Source organism: Chiloscyllium punctatum, chromosome 4, assembly GCF_047496795.1.
Source record: "Chiloscyllium punctatum isolate Juve2018m chromosome 4, sChiPun1.3, whole genome shotgun sequence".
NCBI lineage: Eukaryota > Metazoa > Chordata > Chondrichthyes > Orectolobiformes > Hemiscylliidae > Chiloscyllium > Chiloscyllium punctatum.
The window spans coordinates 97,659,128-97,683,900 of NC_092742.1; the positions used below are offsets into that span (position 1 = coordinate 97,659,128).

General features: G+C 41.2%; 2 protein-coding genes across 11 annotated transcripts in view; one reads left to right on the forward strand and one right to left on the reverse strand.

Annotated features, from left to right (window-relative positions):
* LOC140476558 (neutral alpha-glucosidase C-like) overlaps positions 1-16,692 on the reverse strand; it is a 123,031-nt gene extending 106,339 nt beyond the window's left edge. For 5 of the 9 annotated variants that reach the window (XM_072569351.1, XM_072569350.1, XM_072569349.1 and 2 more), the window contains exons 1-2: positions 16,589-16,692; positions 14,114-14,352 (exon numbers count right to left, since the gene is read on the reverse strand). Coding sequence is in view for 7 of the 9 variants with exons in the window: in XM_072569349.1 (XP_072425450.1) it covers positions 14,114-14,148 (35 nt within the window). In the remaining 2 variants the exon portion in view is untranslated. Of the gene's footprint in view, positions 1-14,113; positions 14,353-16,496 lie in introns of all 9 variants that reach the window. The other 4 variants (XM_072569347.1, XM_072569346.1, XM_072569348.1 and 1 more) reach the window with 4 other exon arrangements.
* Positions 16,693-16,876: 184 nt separating this feature from the next.
* The window catches only part of LOC140476561 (transmembrane protein 87A-like), a 68,577-nt gene continuing 60,680 nt past the window's right edge, over positions 16,877-24,773 (forward strand). The window contains exons 1-3 of one of the 2 annotated variants that reach the window (XM_072569358.1): positions 16,877-17,070; positions 19,854-19,914; positions 22,554-22,651. In XM_072569358.1, coding sequence (XP_072425459.1) covers positions 16,924-17,070; positions 19,854-19,914; positions 22,554-22,651 — 306 coding nt within the window. In that variant the 5' untranslated portion in view covers positions 16,877-16,923. The remainder of the gene's footprint in view (positions 17,071-19,853; positions 19,915-22,553; positions 22,652-24,773) is intronic. The other variant, XM_072569359.1, reaches the window with a different exon arrangement.

Sequence of the window (24,773 nt, forward strand, 5' to 3'; positions counted from 1 at the left end):
AAGGTTCTCATATTGGAGCCAACAGTTCAAATTTCTAATGTTTGCTGCCCAATAACAAAATATTCAGCAGCTTCATTCCACTAAGTATCTTAGGCCTCTGTAACAACTGTTTTCATAACCTAGGAGTTTTTTTTATCTCAAATAAATTCAAGAATGAGACTATCAACTTTACGGAAAAAGGAAAGAGGGGGTAAAGTTGGTATTGAAATAAATAAGAAAATTATGGAACAATATTCATTTTAATGGAATTAATTCTAGCAGCAACAGACAAATTAAGGGGACACCATCGTTTGAAGTCTAGTTTAATTTGTACCAGCAATGGTCCAAACCTTTTCCTGTACAAATTGCCTAGTGTATCTGTCATGTATACACCTAGATAAATAAAACTAGAGTTGGCAATTTTAAATGGTAAGTTATCCAGTGGGTATTCCCTGGCAGGCTTATTGATAGCAAATATCTCACTTTTGCTAAACATCAATTTATACACAGAAATCTTCCTGAAAGATTCTAAAACTGAAAGTCCAGTGGGAATGGAGAGAGGTAAGTTTGAGACAAATAGCAAAAGGTCATCTTCATCAAGGGCAACCTTGAACTCCACACCACTTCTAATGATGCCAGAGAAATCAGGATGAGTCCATAGAGCAACAGACAGAGGTTCAAGTACAATGGCAAACAGCAGTGGACTCGTTGTCTTGTGGAACGATAAATGTAGAAGTAACTAGAACTCACGTTATTGGTCATGACAGAGGCCTGCGGTGATGTATAGAGTAGTTAGATCCAAGAAATAATATTTTCCCTAAAGCCTCAAGTTCTATTGTTGTGGTTGGTTGTTCCAATTCCTTTGCCACATTTTGATCAATAGTAGGAACATTAATCTTATCAAAATCTGCTGTAGCAGAAGAACATTCAGATGAATAAACTGAACCGTAAAATTCCTTAAAAGTCTTGTGGATTTCTAACAGGTCTGACATGACGCCTGAATTAGCATTAATGTGTGGGATTAATTGAGATAAGGACATCTGGCGCAAGTGATGTGCCAACAATTGACTAGTTCCATCTCCTTGTTCATAAAATTTAGACCTAGAGTGAAGTAAAAGCTTAGTGGTGTATTGGGACATTATAACATGGCCTGTATGGATATGCATTCTTTACATACTTCTGAAGACGTAGAGCTTGCATAAAGAGAATCTAATTGAGACAGATGTTGTGCTAACCACGTCAATTTTTCTTTTGTGATTTGGAGGTGCTGGTGTTGGACTAGGGTGTACCAAGTTAAAAATCACACAGTACTAGGTTATAGTCCAACAGGTTCATTTGGAAGCACTAACTTTCAGAGCGCTGCTCCTTCATGAGGTGGTTGTGGAGTATAAGATTGTAGGACACAGAATTTATAGCAAAAGTTTACAGTGTGATGTAACTGAAATTATATATTGTTTGTTAGGTCTCTCATCGTTTAGAATGGGCACGTTGGTTTCAGTTCTTTCATATGCAAATTCCAGAACTTTCTTAAAGTTACATTCTTAAGTGAACTTTAACAAAACGCGCCATGTTGGCCCAGATAATGCACCGAGGGTGTGAGGTGCCCTGTGTGAAGCTGTCTGTGCCCCAAAGTTCAGACTGATTCTAATCTAAAAAAGGAATTTACAGAATCCTACGTGGATTCATCCATTTTTAGAGCAAACTTGCAGAAATAGATACTTGCAGAAATGTTTACAAGAAATATATTTGCTGCATAAGAAATTATTTCACCCGGACAAAAGTCTTCAGGGTTTCCCACAGCAAGGAAGCTGTAATGTCTAGGATTTTGTTAATTATTTTTTAAAAATCTATCCCTTGAGAGACAAAATTAACAAAATCTTCCTCTAAGAGTGTGCATTGAGATGCCAAGGTGGGCATGTATTAAGAAACTTCTGAAAGCGAACGTTCAAAGAGACAGATGCATGGTCTGATAAAACAATTGAATCATATTTGCAACCAGAAATGAATGTGAGCAGTCTGTCATCCACCAAAAAGAAATCAATATGTATAAAAGTGTAATAACCAAATATACGAACAAATCAACGGAACGCCCATGGGCTCACCGATCTCTGGACTCATAGCAGAAGCAGTAATGCAAAGGTTAGAACAAACAGTCTTACCACAACTTCAACCCAAACTCTGGGTCAGATACATGGATGACACCTTCGTAATAATTAAAAACACAGAAATAGAGAACACACACCAGATCATCAACGCCACACTCAGTGGAATCCGATTCACTAGAGAGGAAGAAAAGGACAACCAACTCCCCTTCCTAGACGTGATGGTACAGAGAACACCGAACGGAGAATTCACCACCAAGGTTTACAGGAAAGCCACACACACAGACCAAGTCCTGAACTATGAAAGCAACCACCCCAACACACACAAACGAAGTTGCATCAGGACACTATTCAAAAGGGCCACAACACACTGCAGCACACCAGAACTACAAAAAGAAGAAGAGGAACACCTATACAAAGTATTTGCCAAAAACAGATACCCTCACAATTTCATCAACAGATGCCTAAGGGAGAGACAACAGAACGAGTACATGCCGCAACCCAAAGGACTAGCCACACTACCATACATCAGGAGCATTTCTGAACTGACAGCCAGACTACTGCGACCACTAGGACTCATAACAGCACACAAACCAACAGCCACGCTCAGACAACAACTCACCAGAACAAAGGACCCGATACCCAACATGAGCAAAACTAATGTAGTATATAAAATCCCATGCAAGGACTGCAGAAAACACTACATCGGACAAACAGGAAGACAGTTAACGATCCGTATACACGAACACCAACTAGCCACGAAACGACACGACCAGCTATCCTTAGTAGCCACACACACAGATGACAAGCAACATGAATTCGACTGGGACAATACCACCATTACAGGGCAAGCCAAACAGAGAACAGCCAGGGAATTCCTAGAGGCATGGCACTCATCCACAGACTCTATCAACAAACACATCGACCTGGACCCAATATACCGGCCACTACAGTGGACAGCTCGAACTGACAACCGGAAGTGGCAGAGACAGGCCACTATAAATACCGGAGAAAACAGCACAGAAGCGCTTCACAGGAGGCTTCCAAGCACTGACGATGTCACCTAGACAGGGGACGAAACGTTTGCAAGACAAATTCCCAGCTCGGCGAACAGAACCACAACAAGCACCCGAGCTACAAATCTTCTACTAAACTTTGAATATGTAATAATCACCAGTAAAACCCCAAATATGCAATAAGAGATAAAGAGACGTAAACTTGTAAAAGTATGTGCCACCCTCCCTCCCTATTCCCTTCATAACAAAACAAACTCCACCACCCCCCATAGCAGCATTGCCCCCACCCACCAACCTCTCCCCCCTCCCAGCAGAAACACTCTCTAGATTGGTGCGTGATCTCTTGCTCCATAGTAAAAAAAGAACCTGTCATCTTTTGTAGCTCACATGAGCTACATGGCGGCTTCAGGGAATGTAAAAGTTAACTGTACCAAAATTACAAAGCAAAAATGACTAAAAATGTAAATGTATTAAAAACTGTACTATACACAGTGAAACAATTACATTCTACAGTCTTTGGTACCAACTGATCAACCTCTCGACAAAATAAATTCTTGAGTAAGAAAACATGTACTTCTTGATGAATGAAGTCAAATATAAGAAGAATACCAATTCCAAGTCCGTAAACACAGGATACCAACCATCTTCATCTGCTCAGTGGGAAAAGTAATTTTTGTCTGTGGTAGTGAAAGCTAATGTCTAAACGGCCTAGTTGAGCCCAACCATCATTCTGGCTCTGGAACCGCAATCTTTTGAAGGTTTTTATTCACAAAGTCCATAGCCCAACCTGGGTCATCAAACTTATGAGCTCGGCTGCTGGGCAAAATTATATGTAATATCGCAGGATAACGAAGGCCAAATTTAGCATTTGGTCATGAATGTAGTTTCTTCTTTACCTTGGCAAAAGCCACATACTCAGGGTCAAGATAAGATTGGTGCTGGAAAAGCACAGCAGGTCAGGCAGCATCCGAGGAGCAGGGAAATTGTCGTTTCAGGAATGATGAAGGGCTTTTGCCCGAAACGTCAATTTTCCTGCTCCTCAGATGCTGCCTGACCTGCTGTGTTTTTGCAGCACCACTCTAATCTTGACTCTGATCTCCAGCATCTGCAGCCCTCACTTTCACCTAAAAGCCACATACTGCTTAGCCACAGTCGGGGTTAAATCCAGAAAAATGTATACTCTTCTTCCATTATATACAAGGGGAGAATCACCTTCAGCACGGCGTAGAATCTGGTTTCTCACTTGAAACTGGTTGATGACCATTGGCAAGAAACTTGCTTTCTTTAAGTTTAGTATGCAGAGTGCGATGAGCCCTGTCCAACACGGGTTTAGCCTCAAGTCTGAGCAAGTCCGGTAAAGACTGGGCCATAAATTATGTGGGGCGAGGACCCTCCACTTGGAGCGGGCCTCCAAGTCTTCACATTTCTTAGTCAGAGACTCAATCATAGCAGATAACACACTAACATTCTCTTGGAGGTTAGCTGTCTGGTTATTATACTTATTAGCTGTTGTTGCAGATCCAAAATAGTCCCGCATTGCGAAGAAACTTTTTCCTCCAGCACTTCAGTGCAGTTGTCAACTCCTTTTTAACCGTCTCTGAAATTATGGATTCAAACTTGGTAATAATTTCAGCCCACATATCGTCCATCATGTCCTTAATGCTACGTAATATGGCTTTATTAGTATCCGGCTTCTCCAGAGACTCAGGCTTAGGTAAATGGTGCAGCCTAGCACAACTGGACTTGGCTGACTCAATTTTTGTTCAACAAGTCGCCATTTGAAAGGATACAGGTAAAAATGGATCGTATTTAGAAAAAATAGCCAAACGGAGTAAAAAGGGTGTGTAACGACCAAATTTAGGAAACCAAAATATATAAATTTACAACATTCCCGAGGAGCGACCCCCAAACTACATCCTACCTCATCCATGTCGCCTGACACAAGGTCTTGGTGGAAATCCCATTTCCTGTAATTTCTACTTTCTGAGTGGAGCTTGGAGGAGCTTCTCCCTCTCCCAGAGATATCCGCTGACTTGCCGGAAGATGTTTTTCCTGCTGTAATGTACAAAATCCCATGCAAGGACTGCACAAAACACTACATAGGACAAACAGGAAGACAGCTAACGATCTGTATCCACGAACATCAACTAGCCACGAAACGACACAACCAGCTATCCTTAGTAGCCACACACGCAGATGACAGGCAACGAGTTCGAGTGGGACAACACTACTATTATAGGACAAGCCAAACAGAGAACAGCCAGGGAATTCCTAGAGGCATGGCACTCATCCACAGATTCTATCAACAAACACATCCACCTGAACCCAATATATCGGCCACTGCAGCGGACAGCTGGAACTGACAACCAGAAGCGGCAGATACAAACCACTATAAATGCCGGAGGAAACATCACAGAAGCGCTTCACAGGAGGCTCCCAAGCACTGAGGATGTCACCTATTCAGGGGACGAAACGTCTGCAACACAAATTCCCAGCTTGGCGAACAGAACCATGACAACGAGCACCCAAGCTACAAATCTTCTCACAAACTTTGAATCATAGTAATAGAAGTACGAGTAGGTGATTTGGCCTGCTGAGCCTGCTCACCATTCATTAAAATCATAGCTGAGATATCTACCGTCTCAGCTCCTCCAAACTGCATTATCCCCATAACCCTTAATTCCTCTACCATGCAAAAACCCATCTAACCTGAATATATTGTGTCTTGTGTCATGAATATATTTACTGATGCTACTTCTACTGCTTCCTTGGGCAGAGAATTCCATAGATTCACTACTCTCTGGCAAAAGCAGTTCCTCCTCATCTGTCCTAAATCTACTCCCCCGAATATTGAGGCCATGTCTCCGTAGTCCTACTCACACCCAGCAGCGGAAACAACTTGCCTGCCTGAGTCTTATCTATCCCTTTCATAATTTTATATGTTTCCAGAAGATCCCCTCTCATTCTTCTAAATTTGAGCGCCCCACACGGCTCAACCTCTCCTCATAGGGTAACCCCTTCATCTCTGGAATAAATGTGGTGAACCTCCTCTGCATCACCTCCAAAGCCAGGATATCATTCCTCAAATAAGGACTGCTCACAATACTGCAGGTGCAGCCTCACCAACACCTTATACAAAATCGCAGCAGAACCTCCCTGTTCTTAAATTCAATCCCTCAGCAAGTAATGTTCCATTTATCTTCCTGATTACCTGTTGCACCTGTAAATCAACTTTTAGCGATTCATGTATGAGCATTCCAATGTCCCTCTGCACAACAATATGCTGCAATCTTTCACCATTTAAATAGTACTCTGACCTATCATTTTTACTTCACATTTACCAACATTGCAATCTATCTGCCAGGCCAATATATCGGCCACTCACTTAACCTATCTAACTTAGATGGTTGGGTGATTGGCCATGCTAAATTGCCCATAGTGTTCAGGGATGTGTAGGTTAGGTGTTTTAGTCAGGGGTAAATGTAGAGTAATAGGGAAGGGGAATGGGTCTGGGTGGGGTACTCTTCAGAGGGTCAGTGTGAACTTGTTGGGCCAAATGGTCTGTTTCCACACTGTAGGGATCCTATGATTCTACGGATTCTATCATTCTAACTCTCTCTGCACACCCTCCACATCCTCTTGGACAGTTTGCCTTTCCACTCAATTTACTGTCATCAACAAACTCAGTCTCCTTTTCCAAACCATTCATATGCATCATGAACAGTTGCCAGCCCAACACCAACTCCTGCGGCACCCCGCTCACCAAAGATCTCCAACCAGAGAAACACCCTCGTAGCCCAACTCTCTGCTTTCTATTGGATAACCAGTCGTCTATCCATGCTAATTCACTGCAACTTCATGCATGCTTATCTAATAGATCAGTCTTTTATGCAGCACCTTATTGAATGCTTTCTGTAAATCCAAGTATACAACTTCCACCTGTTCCCCTCCATCCACCATGCTTGTTACATCCTCAAAGAATTGTAGTAAGATTGTCAAACATGACCTTCCCTTCCTGAATCCAAGCTGCATGCGCATGTTGGAACCCTTTCCATTCCAATGTCTCACTATTTCTTCTTTAATGATAGCCTCCAGCATTTTCCTGACTACAAATGTTAAATTAAGTGGCCTATAGTTACCTGCCTTTTGCCTACACCCTTTTTTAAACAGCAGCATGACATTCGCTCTCCTCCAATCCACTGGGACTTGCCCAGGGTCCTATAAATTACCACTAAAGCATCTACTATAGTTTCCACCATTTCTTTCAGCACCTTGGGATCAGGACCAGAGGATTTATCTACTTTTAAACCCTCAAGTTTGCTCAACACCATCCCTTTAGTGATAATAACTGATTTGAGGTCCTCACCTCCCATCATAGCCTTAATATCATTCTATGACATGTTAGACATATCTTCCACTGTGAAGACTGACACAAAATAGTTATTCAAGGCCTCAGCCGTTTCAGCATTACCCAATATTAATTCCCCTTTCTCATCCTGCAAGGGACCTATATCCACTTTAGCCACCCTTTTCCATTTTATATATTTATAACTGAAGACAGTCTGTAAAGAATTAGAGGACGCAAAAAGGGAAATCATGGAGTTATAACTGAAAAACACGGCTGAGGACCAAAGAAATCAGGCAAACCTACTACACAAGGGGGAATTCCAAACCAAGTGTGAGAGAGCATCCCAAGATACCCAGCGTACAGTGTCAGCTAAAGAGGTCACTGAGAAGGAAGTGAGTCAATTAAGAAATAAATGTGCAGATTCAGTAAAGGTAATGCACCAGGCATATAGGGGGAAGAAACAGGCAACCTCAAACCACACTAAGTGCCTGCATGAGATTGAGAAATTAAAAGCCTAACTCTCAATCAGCAATGCACATATGGGAAAGTCAAAGAGGGAAGAGAAGGATAGGAGATAGACTGGGATGAGCTCAGGAAAGATACACAGCAATACGCCATGTACACGAAGGCTCGGGGTCAGTCCCCACCCTTCCCAGAGAAGTCAACTCTTTCAGCACCCCTGGGGACATCCCTTGTCACAATGAACCCGAGTACCACAGAAAGACGGACTGGGGGGGTAAAAAAAAACACTGATGGCTCAGCCATAACATTCACCACCACATTTACGGTGGCACAATTAGCAGAAATTGCTAACATGTTTCCAGATTTTGAGCCATGGCTGATCCATTTATATTCTTTGAAAGGGTCAGGCAACAAAAGTTTACATGGGTTGGATGAGAGAGAGAAAGAAAAACTCATTGTAATGTATCTGAGCCAATCAGTGCAGTTTGCAGTCCCAGCCCCACTAAATGCAGGCGATGGAACCCTCAACGATATGGAAAAGGTGATCCTAACAGCAATTGGGTAGACGGGGTAAACAAGTGCAGACAAAAGAAAGGGGGACATTGACTGCCTTTGCCAGTTGTTTATGGGTGCACTTTTCGACACTTAAACAGGGATCAGTTATCTAAGGCTGACTCAACTAAGTGGGCTAGGACTCACAGTTTCCCAAGCCACCGAAGAGAGCAGGAAGGCATATATGAATTTCGATCCTGCAGAGCTAAGCCACTATGTGGCATGGGTGCTGAGAAGAATGTCCCAGGTGTGGGAGAAAGAAGTCCATGAACTAAACAAGAGTAGAACAGAGAAAGAAAGGAAATTGCTTCCTTTCCGAATCTCCAACCAGGGTCCGGTGTGGAGGAATAGAGGGAGAAGGGGAACTCTTAACAAAGGAACCCAGTTCCATCTTACACAGCGACAGGAAGAGACAAAGGGACACAGCAGGGGAACATAGGACAGTATGCATGAGAATGTAGGGCTCATGTGCAGCTGCACTCACAGCCACAGTAACCAGGGATAGAGGGAGTCACCAACCCCCAATTTGGCAGGAACCAGTCGATGCCGTGGACACTAGCCAACTCATATTAAAAGCTTCTGGCACTCAACACAGCCACTCTCACCATCTTGATATATATATGATGGATGACACTGCCCTCGAACAAATGACAAGACCAAGGTAAGCCCAGACACCAAGGACAACCCCGAACACTTCCTCTCAATCAGACTGAACCCCTGACGAAACTTATACTCTTCCATCACTACAACCAACTGCAGCTTCAATGCCCAAGGGACACCCAGACAATCTGATTGACATAATGGAGGATTCTTTAACAGATCGGAATGATTCACTAGTGACTCACAGCACGGACATGTTACACATTCCCAAGTCTAGACACGAGAGAACTCCCCAATAACTCCCTGATGGACAAAGCCATCGAAAGACCCCAACTCATTATAACCCGGACACCAGACAGCGTATCCACAACATGGCTATGTGACAATACTCAAAGTTTGGTAGAAGATTTGTAGCTCGGGTGCTCGTTGTTGTGGTTCTGTTCACCGAGCTGGGAATTTGTCTTGCAAACGTTTCGTCCCCTGTCTCGGTGACATCCTCAGTGCTTGGGAGCCTCCTGTGAAGCGCTTCTGTGCTGTTTTCTCCGGTATTTATAGTGGCCTGCCTCTGCCGCTTCCGGTTGTCAGTTCGAGCTGTCCACTGTAGTGGCCGGTATATTGTCACTATGTGACAATACTAAAAGGCTAGTACGGACCAGAGAAAGCAGACTGAACTAGACTGTCGAATGGTAATGGCCAAAATTCAGGGCATCACCACTTGAGGGAATGACAGGACATAGACATGGGAACCGGGATCCTACAATATTACTATGCCCCCAGAAACCAAGGATTAACGACAGACTGATGGGTCTCTGTTGGCTGCCTATTTAACAAATGCACTAATTCATTAATCCAGATAATGAAACAGCTCCTGAAAGCCACCCAAGGTGAGGTGCAACTGTTTCTGATGTTCCAAACTCACAAGCATTTCACAAGACTCTGTGGTCCCAGTGGGACTAACTCTTATTCTTGGATGTGCTGATGGGATTAAGCAGGTTACAATTCTTTGGTTTCTCCAGCGTCGTTCATTGGATATAATCTCCATATCAGATTCTGCCCATGGTCATAACAGCCATTTCATCTTCACCTTCACATTTCCTTCATCTTCATCTTCAAATTTCCTTCACAGGTCACAACCACCCACTTTGTCCTTACACTTAATTTGTTGGTCACGATGACCACCTCATTTCAGTCTTTTCTGACCACTCCACGGTCAGAAACTGAGATTGGAGCCTACCAGGCCTCTAAAACCTGACTTAACATTCCACATGGGGTTCACATTCCTATTTCTTTTAAAATAAAAAGTGGGGGAGGGCTATGTTATATACATTAAATTAGTTCAAAACTATTCAGTAATTAGAGAAAAGATAACAACAGAAACAACCTTGATCTCTCCCCTATGACCACGCGGAATGTAATCAAGATATCATTGGGATCATCATCATCACCGGAAACAATATACACGTTGTTCTCAGTGCACCATTTTTCCAGGTCTTCCACCTCTCGTCTGCAGTCTGTTTCATTGCCATCTGAGATTCGACCGACTATGGTGATATCATCAACAAACTTGTAAATGGCTTTAATCTGGTATGTGGCGATGCAGTCATGGGTACACGGTGAGTACAGTAGGGAGCTGAGTATGCCTCCCTGGGGGGCTCCATTGTTGAGTGTTGGTGAGGATGAAATATTGCCCCCAATCTTCAATGATTGTGGCCTGTGGGACAGAAAACTGAGGATCCAGTTGCAGAGAGTGGGGCTTAGTCCAAGATCACTAAGTTTAGTAATCAGTCTCGAGGGGATAATAGTGTTGAAAGCTGAACTGCTGTCAATGAGTAGGATTCTTATGAAGCTGTTCTAGGTGTCAAGATGTTTAAGGGAGGAGTGAAGGGCAAGTGATATGGCATCTGAACCTATCATTTATTATCTATGCTACTTAACTCTGTGATCTGTCTGTATTGCTCACAAGACAAAGCTTTTCACTGTACCTCGGTACACGTGACTATAAATTCAATTCGATTCAATTCAATAATAAGTTCCCATGATCTATGCTTTCTCGTTCCACATTGGATAACCTGAATTCCATCTGTCATAGGTTTGCCAATTCATCTATACTATCAAAGCCCTTTTTTAATTTTATGATATTATCTACACGGTATACAATGCCGCCTAACTTTACCAAAAATCATACACCACCGGGTTATAGTCCAACAGGTTTATTTGAAACAGCAAGCTTTCCGAGCCCCATTCCTTTGTCAGGCAGCAAGTGAGACCAAAAACATTGGACACAGAAGTTATAAGTAAAGATCACAGGGTCATACAACTTATATGAAAGTATTGAACAATGCTAGATAACTATTAATCTGTAAGAATGGAGAAGAGGTTTTAGTTGATTAATATATAAATCCCAGAAAGAAATGGAGAGAAGTGTCCATCTGGGAAGAGAAAGCATCCATCTATCTCTCGCTCTTTCTCACCATTGTGTGTGAAGAAGTAAAAGAAAATTCCCTATTCTCCCTCAACTTTCTCTTGAAGACGTTCTTACTGCAAGTCCTTTATAGATGGGGAAAAAGGAAGAAAACCTTCAGAGACAGTGAAAGTACAAATCCTCAAGCAGTTAGTTAAAAGACTGAGAGTTACTCTATCCACAACCTCATGACATTAGCAAAGAATTGGAAGGAGTTGAAAGAAAGCCAAAATGAAACAATTCACTGATGTTTGTGATCTGGAACTGCTGCTAGAATTGTGCTACTTTGACTTTTTTTTCTTGCCCATCCACAATACTTGTGTCTTGCTTATTTACATATATGTTTGTAAGTAGTCATAGATATGTACATCATCACAGAAACAGGCTCTTCAGTCCAACTTGTTCATGCTGACCAGATATCCTATCCTAACCTAGTCCCATTTGCCAGCACTTGGTCCATATCCCACCAAACCCTTCCGAATCACATACCCATCCAGATGCCTTTGAAATGCTGTAATTGTACAAGCATCCACCACTTCCTCTGGCAGCTCATTCCAAACATGCACTACTGTCTGTGTAAAAACATTGCCCCAAAACCTATGCACCCTAGTTCTGAACTCCCCTACCCCTTGTCTATTTACCCTACCCAAGCCCTTCATGATTTTATAAACCTCTATAAGGTCACCCTTCAGCCTCCAATGCTCCAGGGAAACAACTAAAATCTATTCAGTCTCTCTCTCTAACTTAAATCCTCCAACCCTGGCAACATCCTTGTTAATCTTTTGTGAACCCTTCCAAGTTTCACAAGGTCCTTCCGATAGGAGGGAAGACTAGAATTGCACAGTATTCCAGAAGTGGCCTAACCAATGTCCTGTACAGCCACAACATGACCTCCAAACTCCTATACTCAATACTCTGACCAATAAAAGAAAACATACCAAATGCCTTCTTCACAATCCTATCTACCTGCAAGTCAACTTTCAAGGAACTATGAACCTGCACTCCAAGGTCTCTTTGTTCAGCAACACTCCCCAGGACCTTATCATTATGTATATAAGTCCTGCTAAGATTTACCTTTCCAAAATGTAGCACCTCACATTTATCTAAATAAAACTCCATCTGCCACTCCTCAGCCCATCTGATCAAGATCCCCTTATACTCTAAGTTAACCTTCATTGCTGACCACTACACGTTCAATTTTGGTGTTATCTCCAAACTTACTACCTATACCTCCTATTGTCACATTCAAATCATTTACATAAACAATGAAAAGCAGTGGACCTAGAACTGATCCAGGCATACAACTGGTCACAGGCCTCCAGTCTGAAAAGCAACCGTCCGCCGTCACCCTCTATCTTCTACCTTCGACCCAATTCTGTATCCAAATGGCTTGTTCTCTCTGTATCCAAATGGCTAAACAGTTTAGGTCATTTTTTTTTATTAGAGTTAAAAGAATGAGGGTTGATCTTTGTGATACATAAAAGATCATAATGGCTTGACAGTGTAGATGTTAAAGATGCTTCCACTAGTGGGAGAATCTCAAACAAGGGGGATATAGTTAGAGGGGGCACATGTTTTAGACTGAGGTGCAAAGGAATTTATTCTCCCAGATCGTAATGATTATTTGGAATTCTCTCCTGCAGGGAACTGTGGAAGTTAGATGACTATAATTGTTTAAAGAGAGCATGGGTAGATTTTTAAAATATCAGGAGCTGAGGGCTATGACGAGTTGGCATGAAAAAGAAGTTAAAGACAGGGACAGATCAGCCACAACCTTACTGAATGATGGATTAGGTTTGGAAGTCATAAATGGCCTACTCCTGCTTCTATTTCTTCTGTTTTCATGTCCACAGTTGCCTATATAGTTACTTCAAGTAACAAAGTTAATTGCTTTGTCAGAAACCTATGAACTATCTTTCATTTTGATCCTTAGTTAGATGAGCAACTTCCGTATTCGCTGTTCATAAAACATCTATGAAATCAAGGCAGGAATTTCTGTTTCCATGATAGCATGTGACATCACACTTTAGGTAATTCCCCTGCCCTTGCTGTATTAGAATCCATTAACTTGTCAAGTTTCCACGGACTGCTTTTTCCCATGTTTGTTAGGTTAACATCTTACAGACTCAGAAGGTCTACCACCTGGAAACACAAAGGCACAGATACATGGGAACACCATCACCTATAAGTTCCCCTCCAAGCCACTCACCCTCCTGATGAGGAAATTTACTACCGTTCCTTCACTGTTGTTGGGTAAAAATCTGTGAATTCCCCTCCTTACAGCACTGTGAGTGTACCTACCTCACAACTACCCAGCCCCGAATGGACAGCAGAGGCTGAAGAAGGCTGCTTCCCATCACTCTGTCAAGGGCAATTGGGAACAGGCAATAAATTTTGACCTTGCTTGAAATGCCTACATCCAATGTGAGAGTTTTAAAAATATAACCTATATAGAGCTGTAACTATAAAGGTAGATAGTAGGAGTGTTAAAAATAGATCTTAGTTATAAAGCAAAATGAATAAAGTAACTGCCAATCCAAATAAATGATCTACGTCAGTCAACTGACAAATGTTACAGACTCTTTAACTGTACCTGGTTTCCTCGGTATTTTGAACATTAGACGCCATCTTATGTTTGCTCTTTGCTGGAAAACTCTTTCTCCCGTGCTGCTAGACTGTCAACATGAAGTGTTTGAACAGGTGGTCTCTTTACGAGAAGACTTATTTTTCCGACGCTCCACTGAGTGCTCACAGGCTTCTCCTCTCTTGGTTTTGACTGCTTTGACCCATCAGAAAAAGGGTTTCTGGGAAATGTAGGCTGAATTTAGGTGACTGCAATTTCAAAAATAAACATTATTCATGTCATCAGGAAACCTAATAAACCTTAAGCTATTTTGGCTCTTTATAACATAATAATAACTACCAGTGATTAGAAGTTATGTTTTGAAGTTGAGATAGGTTGGGGAATATGGAGATGGACTTGCTCTTCACCATTTCTATTTATCAGCTCCTCGTTAAGAAAGGCATTTTTACAATTAAAATAGGGGATATCAACACTGTAAGCTCTTTTCCACTTCAGATATCAAGTATCTGCATACACCACATCAATGGCACAGCAAAACTCTTTTTAGTCTACCCAAGTCTTGAATTTCAAATTCACATTACATATTGGAACAATTCAACCAGTCTTTTTTTTCATATGCTATATTCATTCCTTGGTGCCAATTTTTGGTCAGACGAAAATATTAACAGTTCCCCACTGGCAACTGGACTCAGGCTACCCAAGCATTTAGGCATGCAAATGATAACTAGATAACTTAAAAGGTGTTGGCAACGGTCGGATAGGAAGTGGTCAGCTGGGTGCCCATATGCTCCTGCTTAGCTGGGCCAGCCGCACTCATTGTTTTTTTTTTGTTTTGTTTCTTCCTTTTTCTTTTGTTCTTTTCTGCAGCTGTGGCAGAGGAAGGTGGTGGTGAGGGCCTGCTGCAGCAGCATGGCAGATCCAGATAGCAGTTCCTCGTGGCCATTGTGGCCGCAGTTTTATCGTCGGCTTCATCATCGGTGGGTCTGGTCTATTCCTCCTGGCAGCAAGGCGGTTTCTACATGGTGCTTCTAGTTCATTCCTCACGGCTATCGCGGCAGCTTCAGGTGGTGACTGAAGTGGCGATGGCTTCAGCGTTGGCGACTTGATGGATCCTGTCTGTCCCTCCTTGCTTCGGTAAAAGCAGCATGGTGGGTCCGGTCTGGAAATCTTTGCTTTGGTGTCATCAGGACAGCTTCAGTAACATTGTCTCATGGCCACTCCATAAATCCAGATTGCCATGGAGGAAAGAAAAGACAAACTCTGACCTAACTTTGTTTCAATTATTTCTTTTTATGATTTCAATTAAAAGAATGCCAATTTGTGGTAACTTATGCACATCTCACTGTATTTTTCATAATGCAACTGACAATAAATTGCTAATCTATTCTATGCAACAGGTAGGTCCACCTGTGAAAACACATAAAAAGAAACCCACTTGTCTTTGTAACAGTAACAAATTGCATTTGTATTATATCCTTAGCATAATAAAAACAACCCAAAGTGTTTAAGAGCTAAAACATGTCACGAAGCCACAAAAAAGGAGAGGTTAGATCACTAAAAGCTTGGTCCATGAGACTGTTTGTTAGGAGAGTTAGAATCAAAGGCATTCCAGAACATAAGCATGGTGACTACAATTGGGGATTTTCAAAAGGCCAGAATTAACTATGTGACCTGCCTGTATTGCTTGCAAGACAAAGCTTTTCACTGTGCTTCAGTACAAGTGACAATAAATTCAATTCATTAGAGTGTGGAGATAAGTATTACAGAGATTGTGATGGGTAACTATAAGAAGGATGTGGAGGCTTTAGAAAGGGTGGAGAGGTTTAACCAATATGTTGCCTGGATTGGAGTGTGTTAATTACAAAGCGAGATGAGACAAATCTGGATTATTTTCACCAGAATTGTCAGAGGCTGAGGGGCATACAAAATTCTGAAAGGTTTGGATAGTCAGTCTCTTTCCTAGTGGAAAATTCAAATACGGGAGGCATAGATGTGAGGTGAGAGGAGGCAAGTTTAAAGGAGTTGCTACAAGTTTTTTTTAAACACAGAATGTGATAGCGGTCTGGAACGTGGTGTAGGTAGTAAAAGAAGAAATGAGCAAAGGTTGAGACATTTAAACAGCGACGTCAATAGGCCGAGAATACGGATCATGTGCAGTTTAGATCAGCATCACGGTCGACAGAGAGACGTGGGCCGAACAGCCTGTCCCTTTGCTATACTATTCTGTGCTTAAGTCCTAAGAAAAGGCCATGCATGAATTCGTAGGGAGTTTTAAGATGTTGCAATTTATCCTAGCCCAAAATCAAACCCCCAGATAAGTAACGAATTTTGTTCTCTCTGAAATTGCTGACATGGCCGAATCAATTATACCGCAATTGTAAACTGCGCATACACCATCACCCATCCGAGTGTTGGGAGAAAGGGGTGGGCAGTGATTACAGGGTCGGACTGAATGAAGTACAAACAAGGAACAGCAGAACTAACTGCATTTCCTCCGAAGTTGAAACGGACCCACACTCCGACCATCGCTATTTACTGAACACAAGGCGCTGCGTAACGAACACAAATAACTTCGGCACGCTGACGCCTCCCCCCCCCCCCCTCAGCTGAAGTGAGCCCCACCTGGTGGTGGGAGGTCCAGAGGCGACCGTCGCCAGCTGGTCGGGCGGCTCCTCCCACTGGTGGGCGGTGCCATGGTGGGGCGGGCTCCAGCTGCTGATGGGAATGCCCGGGGCCGTTTGCTCCCCACCTCTTGGTGGGAGGTCTGCAGTGCACGGAGCCGGAGGCGGAAGTGACGTTTTGTGTTGTGGCACTGGGACATGGCGTCTGTTGATTTGGGGGTAAACAAAATGCTGGGCCTACTAACAGGAAACAAATGGTACGCTTGGGTTTGTTTGGCTTTACTCAGCCTTATCAGGGCCGGTATCGCCGCGGAGGTGTCTAAATGGAGCATTCCTGTTACCGAGGTATGTTAGCAAAAGAATCTGCGCTTACCGGAAGGAAAAGAACTGGCAGGGAGATGCAGTGAAAGGACTGTTGGAAAGAAAAGGGGGGGGGGGAGGGAGGTTAGTGGTAGGTGGTGAGTCACAATAGCGTGAGTGTGGCGGAGATTAAGAGTGACGGGAGCTGTATCAGAGTTGGAGTGACTAGAAGTGAGAGGGGAAGGGCTGTTTGAGCGTGATGGGTGGGTTGGTGAGGAATGGGGGGGGGGTGTGAGGGGAAGGAGGAATGGGTAGAGGGATGGCAAGGAAAGGGGACTGGGTTGGCGATGTGTGTGGGCGAACTCAGCATATGCTGCCAGATCTGCTAAGTTCCTTCAGAAATTTCTGATTTTGTTTCACGTTTTTTTCAGCATCTGCAGTGGTTTATCTTTATAGGTTGGGTGTTGCGGATGTGCTGAATGGGAATGTTTTCCCTATAAATGTATGTCTGCCAATTCTCTGCATTGTTTCTGTTTTTTTAATGCCAGAATGTGAACAACCAACCCAACATATGGTTAGTTGAAACTGTCCCAAGGCTGGCTGTCTCTTTGGCCTGTGTATAGTTCAATAGAGATTGATTTATTTTCTGTGAAGTCTGCAGTATTCCATCCCTGGACAGCTAATAGTTTGTTGTAATGTAATTGATGCTGGTGATCAGCGGGGTACCTCACTCATGTTTTCTTACCCTCAGTCCTAGGAGCAGAAGTACGTCATCAGTCCATTGAATCTGCCCCACCACTTCATGAGATCATGGCTGATCTGATGATCCTCAACTCCCATTTCCTGCTTTTTCCAATAACCCTTGATTCTTCACTGATTTAACAATCAAATTCAGCCTTGAGTGTATTCAATAGCACAGCCTCATCATCCCTCTGCAATAAGTGTCTGTCCTCTGAGGGGAGAAATTCCTCCTTATCTCTGTCCCAAATACCCCTTCTTCTGAGACAATGCCCTCTGTCTAAGACTTTACCACAAAGGGAAACAGCTTTTCTACATCTACCCTGTCAAGTCCCCTAGTGAGTTTCTAAGCTTCAATAAAGTTGCCTCTCATTCTTCGAAATGTCTGTGAGTACAGGCCTAATCTACTCAGTCTCTCTTCATACGAAAGTACCCCCATTATCTGGTTTCAACCCAGTGAACTTACTCTGGATTCCCTCCAATGCCAGTATATCTTTCCTCAGATGAGGGACCCAAAACTGTTCACAGTATTCTAGCCTTAGTCTGAATAAGCCTTATGTAGTTTTATCAAAACTTGTCTACTTTCTACTCCATTCCCTTTGAAGTGAAGACCTTGTCTTCTTAAAGTTTCACATTCAATCACCATTTCTATTTGTATGCTGCTGTATACAGAGCAACCTCTGTAACCCTGACATCAATTTTCCGAATTTTGGATTATCTGAACAAGATCTAAGGTCCTTGTACATGCATTTCAGCTGAAGTAGGAAAATTCTATTCCGCATCCATGTAATGCATAATTTTGTAAATTTGAACAGGAATATAGATGCAAGTATGCTTTAATAAACAATTAGCTTCAAATATATACTTGAGACGTGACGTTAAAGTCAAGTCTTACACTTTTTATAAAAAGGCTGTCCGATACTTATTCTCCCCGAGGACAAAAGCTTGTGATGTAAACACACAAGAACAACATATATGTGCAAGCCTGAGCTGTGCGCTTGAACAGCAAGATTCCCTCTTAATATTGACTTGCTTCATTTTGCAAACCCAACAATTTTTTTTCCTCAGTTCATTCTCCAGTTAGTTAAGTCAAAAAATGTGCTCGCACTTTTCATTTCTGTTGCTTTTTCCTCCCATTATCTCACGATGACTTTTTTTTTCCCCAAACAAAAAGTAGTTCAAATCTTTCAGCTGACAAGAAAATTTTAAAATTGATGAGAGGACGGAAACTGGGTCAGCGAAAAATCTTCCTTCTCTCATGTTCCCCCTGTATTTTGTGCCCCTCACTCTCTCTCCAAGGGCTGGGTGGTTGCTGAGGGATTGGTTAGTCTGGACGGCAGGATGACGCCAAATAGAAACATGCCAGCTACTGTCGAGGACCGGTGTAAAACTAAGGAAAATGGCAGCAAAAAATTTCACAGATTTCAGTCAAGCTGTAGACAAAAAGTGATTTTATTTGTAAAATATCATGAATTCTAAAGCAATATCCAGTGTTTATACACATTTTGTCGATTTGAGTGAAATAAAAACTCTGTAAACATGGATTCCTTTGTTTACGATCAGATCAGTTATCCAAACAGTCAGTTATTCTAACAAAATACTCTCCACCATCTCATTTGGATAATCGAAGTTGTTTTGTACTTACAAAGTGAGAACACACCTGAAAACATGCAACTGCTTTTAATAGAATGTGATCTGTGTATTATTCCATGAAACCACAGTGTGTGTGTTTGGTTTGATTCATTAGCCTTGACTGAATATTTTGTTCAATATTTATTTAAATGCATACTCCAACAAACAATAACATAACTACAGTGCAAATCTTTGGCATTGCTCACATTGAGTCAATCTGCTATTTTGTAATGGGAGAATTACACATTATAACTGAGTGTTACTATGGTTTGAATTGCCTCAAATGGACAGGTTTTGGAAATGCTAATAAACTAAAAATTGTTTTACATTACTTTGTTAGTTAGTTTAGGATTTCATTTTACTGGCATGCATGCAGTCATGGTTGAAAACTGTTTTCAAGTCTCAAATTTCACTGATCATATTGAATTAAACTTTCTCTTTGCTTTGTTTTGCTTCAGCTCAATTCTAATTATACGTTCAGGAAGACTCTTTTCAATGGCAGCACTATTTTTTTAAAATGTAAGTAATAGTTTTTGTTTAAATTGTGTGTGAATTGGTGGTAGGAGGCAACAGGAACGTGTGATGTTGGAAGGTGGAGGTGGTGAGGAGTTCATTACTGTTGAATTCCCCCAAAAGCTGATCCACAATTTTATAATGGACAATGCTCAAAAGACTTGGTTGATGTTTTACTGCCAAGGAAAGAACTTGATATCCCTCTCATTGGTTGGAGACTGAGGTATTGTCATCGTGCCATAATGACCTTCCCATATCTCTTGCCTAAAACATTAAATGTGCCCCTTAGTCATTATAGCATCAATAAATAGGAACAGCTAATTGTTGTCTGCCTTCTCTAACCATCACACAGTTTTGTATATCTCCATCAAATCTTTCCCCATTTTTCCTTTAACCAGAAGAAAGATGCCAACTTCTCTAACCTAACCTTGTACGACTGCACTCATCCCAGGACCATTCTGGTAAATCTCCTGTTACACTCTTTGAAGGACTTCATTCTTGTTAAAATGTGATGAAAACTGGATGTCATACTGTCGTGAAGGCCAGCCCAAACATGTATTTGAAGTTTATTGATTAACTGTGCTGCAAAGCCACTAACTGGACAGACTAGAAAAACCCACTATCACCAGCATCCTGATTTTACTCTGGCCTGATAATTCTGATAGTCCACATAATTCTACTGAACAGAAAGCAACCTAGTTGTCCCTTAGGAAATTTATCTTTTTGCAGTATTTGTACTGCAGTTTTGTTTTAGTTTTACCCATTCATTTGATATGGATGTGGCTGTATTGGCTAGCATTTATAGCTATCCCTAATTGTTCTGGAACTGAGTTGCTTGCTAGGCTCATTTCAGAGGCCGTTAACAGTCAAGTCTGGAGTTGCATGTAAGCCAGTGTTTGCATGGTCTCCTTAGGCTAGCTTTGAATTCAATAAAATGTGCAATTAAACTTTTACCATCTGTTATGGTGGCATTTGAACCCATGATCCCAGAATATTAGCTTGTGATTGTCTGTTACAATTCCAGTGACATTATCTCTACACCACCATCTTCCCACACAATTATGAACTTTTATGATTTCACCACGGATAAAACAGGAAATTTGGTTTTTAATATCTTGGTGATCAGCTGCCTTCTTAAACTGCTTGAAAGCAGTTAAAAGGAGGAAAAGGTCCTTCAGCTACTCAAATCTATTCCACCATTCTAGATCATGGCTGATCATTTACCTCCATGCCATTTTCCTGCACTATCCCTATATTTCAAGGAAGGTTTGGATAATCTCTTGATATATGTGAACAAAATTTAAAGGAAGATGATCTTTTAAAGACATAAGAGGCATGGATAGTCTTTAATACATTTTAAAAGTCCAATGGTTATTCAGTAGGAGAATATATAATCAAATTTGAAAGATTACATACACAAGATTGACAGAATTTCATCTGAAAATGACAGATTCAGTGCTTGCCTTTGCTATGCCAGAAGTTGAAAGTGGATAGACACCTCATGTTTACTGGAGTTAGATTTTCTGACAGCACCTTAGTTTTACAATCAAGTGTACGAAGTCTTAAAAAATTTTGAGCAAAACTTCATTCTCAGTGGTATGCATGTTCAAAATTGGGCATTCAATAGCTACTGCTGAAAATGTGTTGCTGGAAAAGCGCAGCAGGTCAGGCAGCATCCAAGGAACAGAAGAATCGACGTTTCGGCCATAAGCCCTTCTTCAGGATGCTACACAATGAGTGGAGGATTCGATGGTGGCAGAGCTACCGAGATATAGGCTCTAAATGTCTACACAAAGGGAGAGTCAGAATAAGAAGGGTAAGAACAGAAATATACTTGGCAATTATAATAGATGATAGGAACTAGGGACTGATAACACCAGAATGAATTCCAAGAATATTAAACCTGGTATTTCATATGGTGACTCAAAATATCATTATACAATGAGTTATCCTAAATTTCTGTGGATTTTACTAAAAAGAAAGGTCAGTTTGAGTGAGATGAAGGTATGTACCTGATGTTAGCAATAAAGGGTAGTTGCTGTTGTGCTGCCAGTGGGAATATTTTCTTGGGCTAATTGGGATGATTAGTATGCTGCCATGCTATTTCCTTTGACATTATCCACGATCCCATGTACCATTTATATTTGTGATTGATTCAATTACGAATCATAATTCTGAAGTACAGTTGAGTTCAGCACAACAGTGAACAGCCATTGCTCCATGACCACATGTTACAAAGACCGACTTTGTCCACAGTTGAGAAAATATGCAACTTATGCTGTTGGCCTGCCTCTCCTCTAAACTTTTTACTTACTGTATCAGTAACAGCCCAATACCTGATGTTGTTTAAATTATTAATATTTTCCACTCGGTATGAGTAGGAAATCAATTGCATTTTTATATTGATAGCTTATAAAAGGTGAGAGAGTATCTGCTGAGTTTAACAGGATGTAGCACATAGAGGTCAAACCTGCTGAGTGCAGTGTTCTGTGTATGTTGCCTTAAGTGACGTAAGGCTTAGTGACATGAGTGAACACTGTTGTGAGATTGTGGGTCTCTTTCACAGCCTTTGCAAATGTTTCTAGAAATAACATTATGCTGCTATCCTCACATTTACTCATTCCTTCTTTTGTTCTTGCATCTAGTTCTTGATGGGAAGAATACGTGTGATCCCTCATTGACTTTTAACATTTCATGGTACCTCAGGTATTCACACTGCTACAATGAAGTCTTCAACATGCCAGTAAGTCTAATTTGCATACCTTTGGTCATGTACTGCAATCTCAATTTTTTGTGTGGTCTTCCTTGACAATCACATGCATTTTATTGATGTTACTATGAAAAGTGCTGTGTAAAGGCTAAGATTTAACAGGAAGAAGGGAAAAATAAGGGATGATTGTTGTACTTTAATGGAGCTCTTTTATTGGCTTGGAATATTACCCTGTGGTATCATTAAATTGAATTTTCTAAAAAGTAACAAGAGGGAACATGTATACGTCCCACTTTAAGTACATTCCTTTTGATTTAGTCCTCTTATGTGGGGAATTGACAAATCTGGTTTAGGTAGGGATGTGAAATCATAAGCTACAGATTTTCACTGGTGCCGTATTTATCAGAATTGCTGCAATATTGTGAAATGTATTCTGTACTAGTGACGTTGACTGTTTGAAGATTGTTGTCAGAGTTACAGTGCTCAAGTTAATACAACTTCCCCTATTGTCAATAATAGGGAAGTTATTTGAATCTGTCATTGATTAGCTTACTTATTCCAATTGCTTGGTCACACTACCCCAGAGAGTACCAGCATGGTTTTGTTAGGTGCATGAAAGTTCTAACTAACCTGGTAGAATTTGTTTTAAGGACACAGTTGAGGTAATATATGTAGACATTATCTGTTCTGTTCCAGAACTCAATCAATAAGATTATGTACAAGAGGTAATTTGGAAAAATCAGAGTGCATGGAATTGGAGGGTACTAATAGATTTGCTGGAATTTTTTTCATTCATGGATTATGGATGGCAGCATATATTGCATTGAACCAAGTGGTTTGCATGACATTCAGGGAATGGTTAAGAGTCAAACCACATTTCTGTGGGTCTGGAGTCAATTTAGGCCAGAGCAGGTAAGTACAGCAGATTTTCTTCCCTAAAAGATATTAGTGAATGAAATCGGTATTTACAACAATTGACTGTGGTTGCATAATAGCCATTTGAGTGGTTTTTTTAACACCAGATTTTTGTTGTTGATTCAAATTTTACCATCTCCCATGTTAGGTTTCTAACAGAGGACATTAGGCTGGATCTTTGGATAACTAGTGCAGTGACATTGCCACTACACCACTGCCTTCTCACAGTTTTAGAGATAGAAACTGGGTATAAAAATAAGCAGTTTCGGAAATATGACAAATGGTGTTCCTCAGGGATCCGTTCTGGATATCATTAACTCTTCGTATTGACCGTGACTTGGATGATATAGTAGAGACTGAATATCAATGTTATCAAGTGAGGGACAGTAAATAGTCTGTGTAGGATCAGGAAATTTCAGAGGGATGTTGATTGATCAAACGAGTCGCAACGTTATAGTGAAACACAAGTTTGTTCATCTTGTTCTCAAGACAGAGAAATGCTATAATTTTCTCATTGTTGACAAACTTTGTACAAACAAAGGTATTTAAGCATTCAAGCTCTCAAATCACTAAAACCAGATGGACATTTATAAAAAGGCACTCTGTCAGCCTTTCCTCAAAAAGGAATATAAAGGCGCAGAGGTGATGTTTCAGTTGTGTAGAGTCTTGTCAGTTTTTGACACCAGATGCCAGGAAGGAACAAGGTGATGCCAGTACTTTGCAGAATAAATTTTAGAAATGATACATGCATTTTGTTTATGTACAGGTTGTTCTGCTATAACGCACGTTTTGTTAACGTGAATTCACTGTAATGTGATTGATGAATTGGGGCACTTTCTGAAATGCAAATTTTAAAATGTGTGTTGGCTGTAATGCGATTACATTACCAACGCTTTTAAGTGCTGTTCCTAAAGCATGATTTTTCTGTAATATGGGTTTGTGCAAGAATGCAACCATCACATTATAGAAGAACTACCTGTATTGAAGATTGAGTACTGATTTGATGAAAATGTTCAAAAATTTGATGAGATTGAGGAAGGGAAACTATTTCTTCCATCAAGGAAATCATGAACAAGGGAAACATTTTACAAGTAAAGCTAGGCTGTTGGGACCAAACTCAATGGGAACCTTTCATGCAATGGGTAGTGGAAATTTGAAATTAGTTCTTTCTGCTGTCCTCCCTAACCATCTGTCATTGCTGTAAACGCTGTGGGACAGTTCCTTCCATTTCAAGACCGAG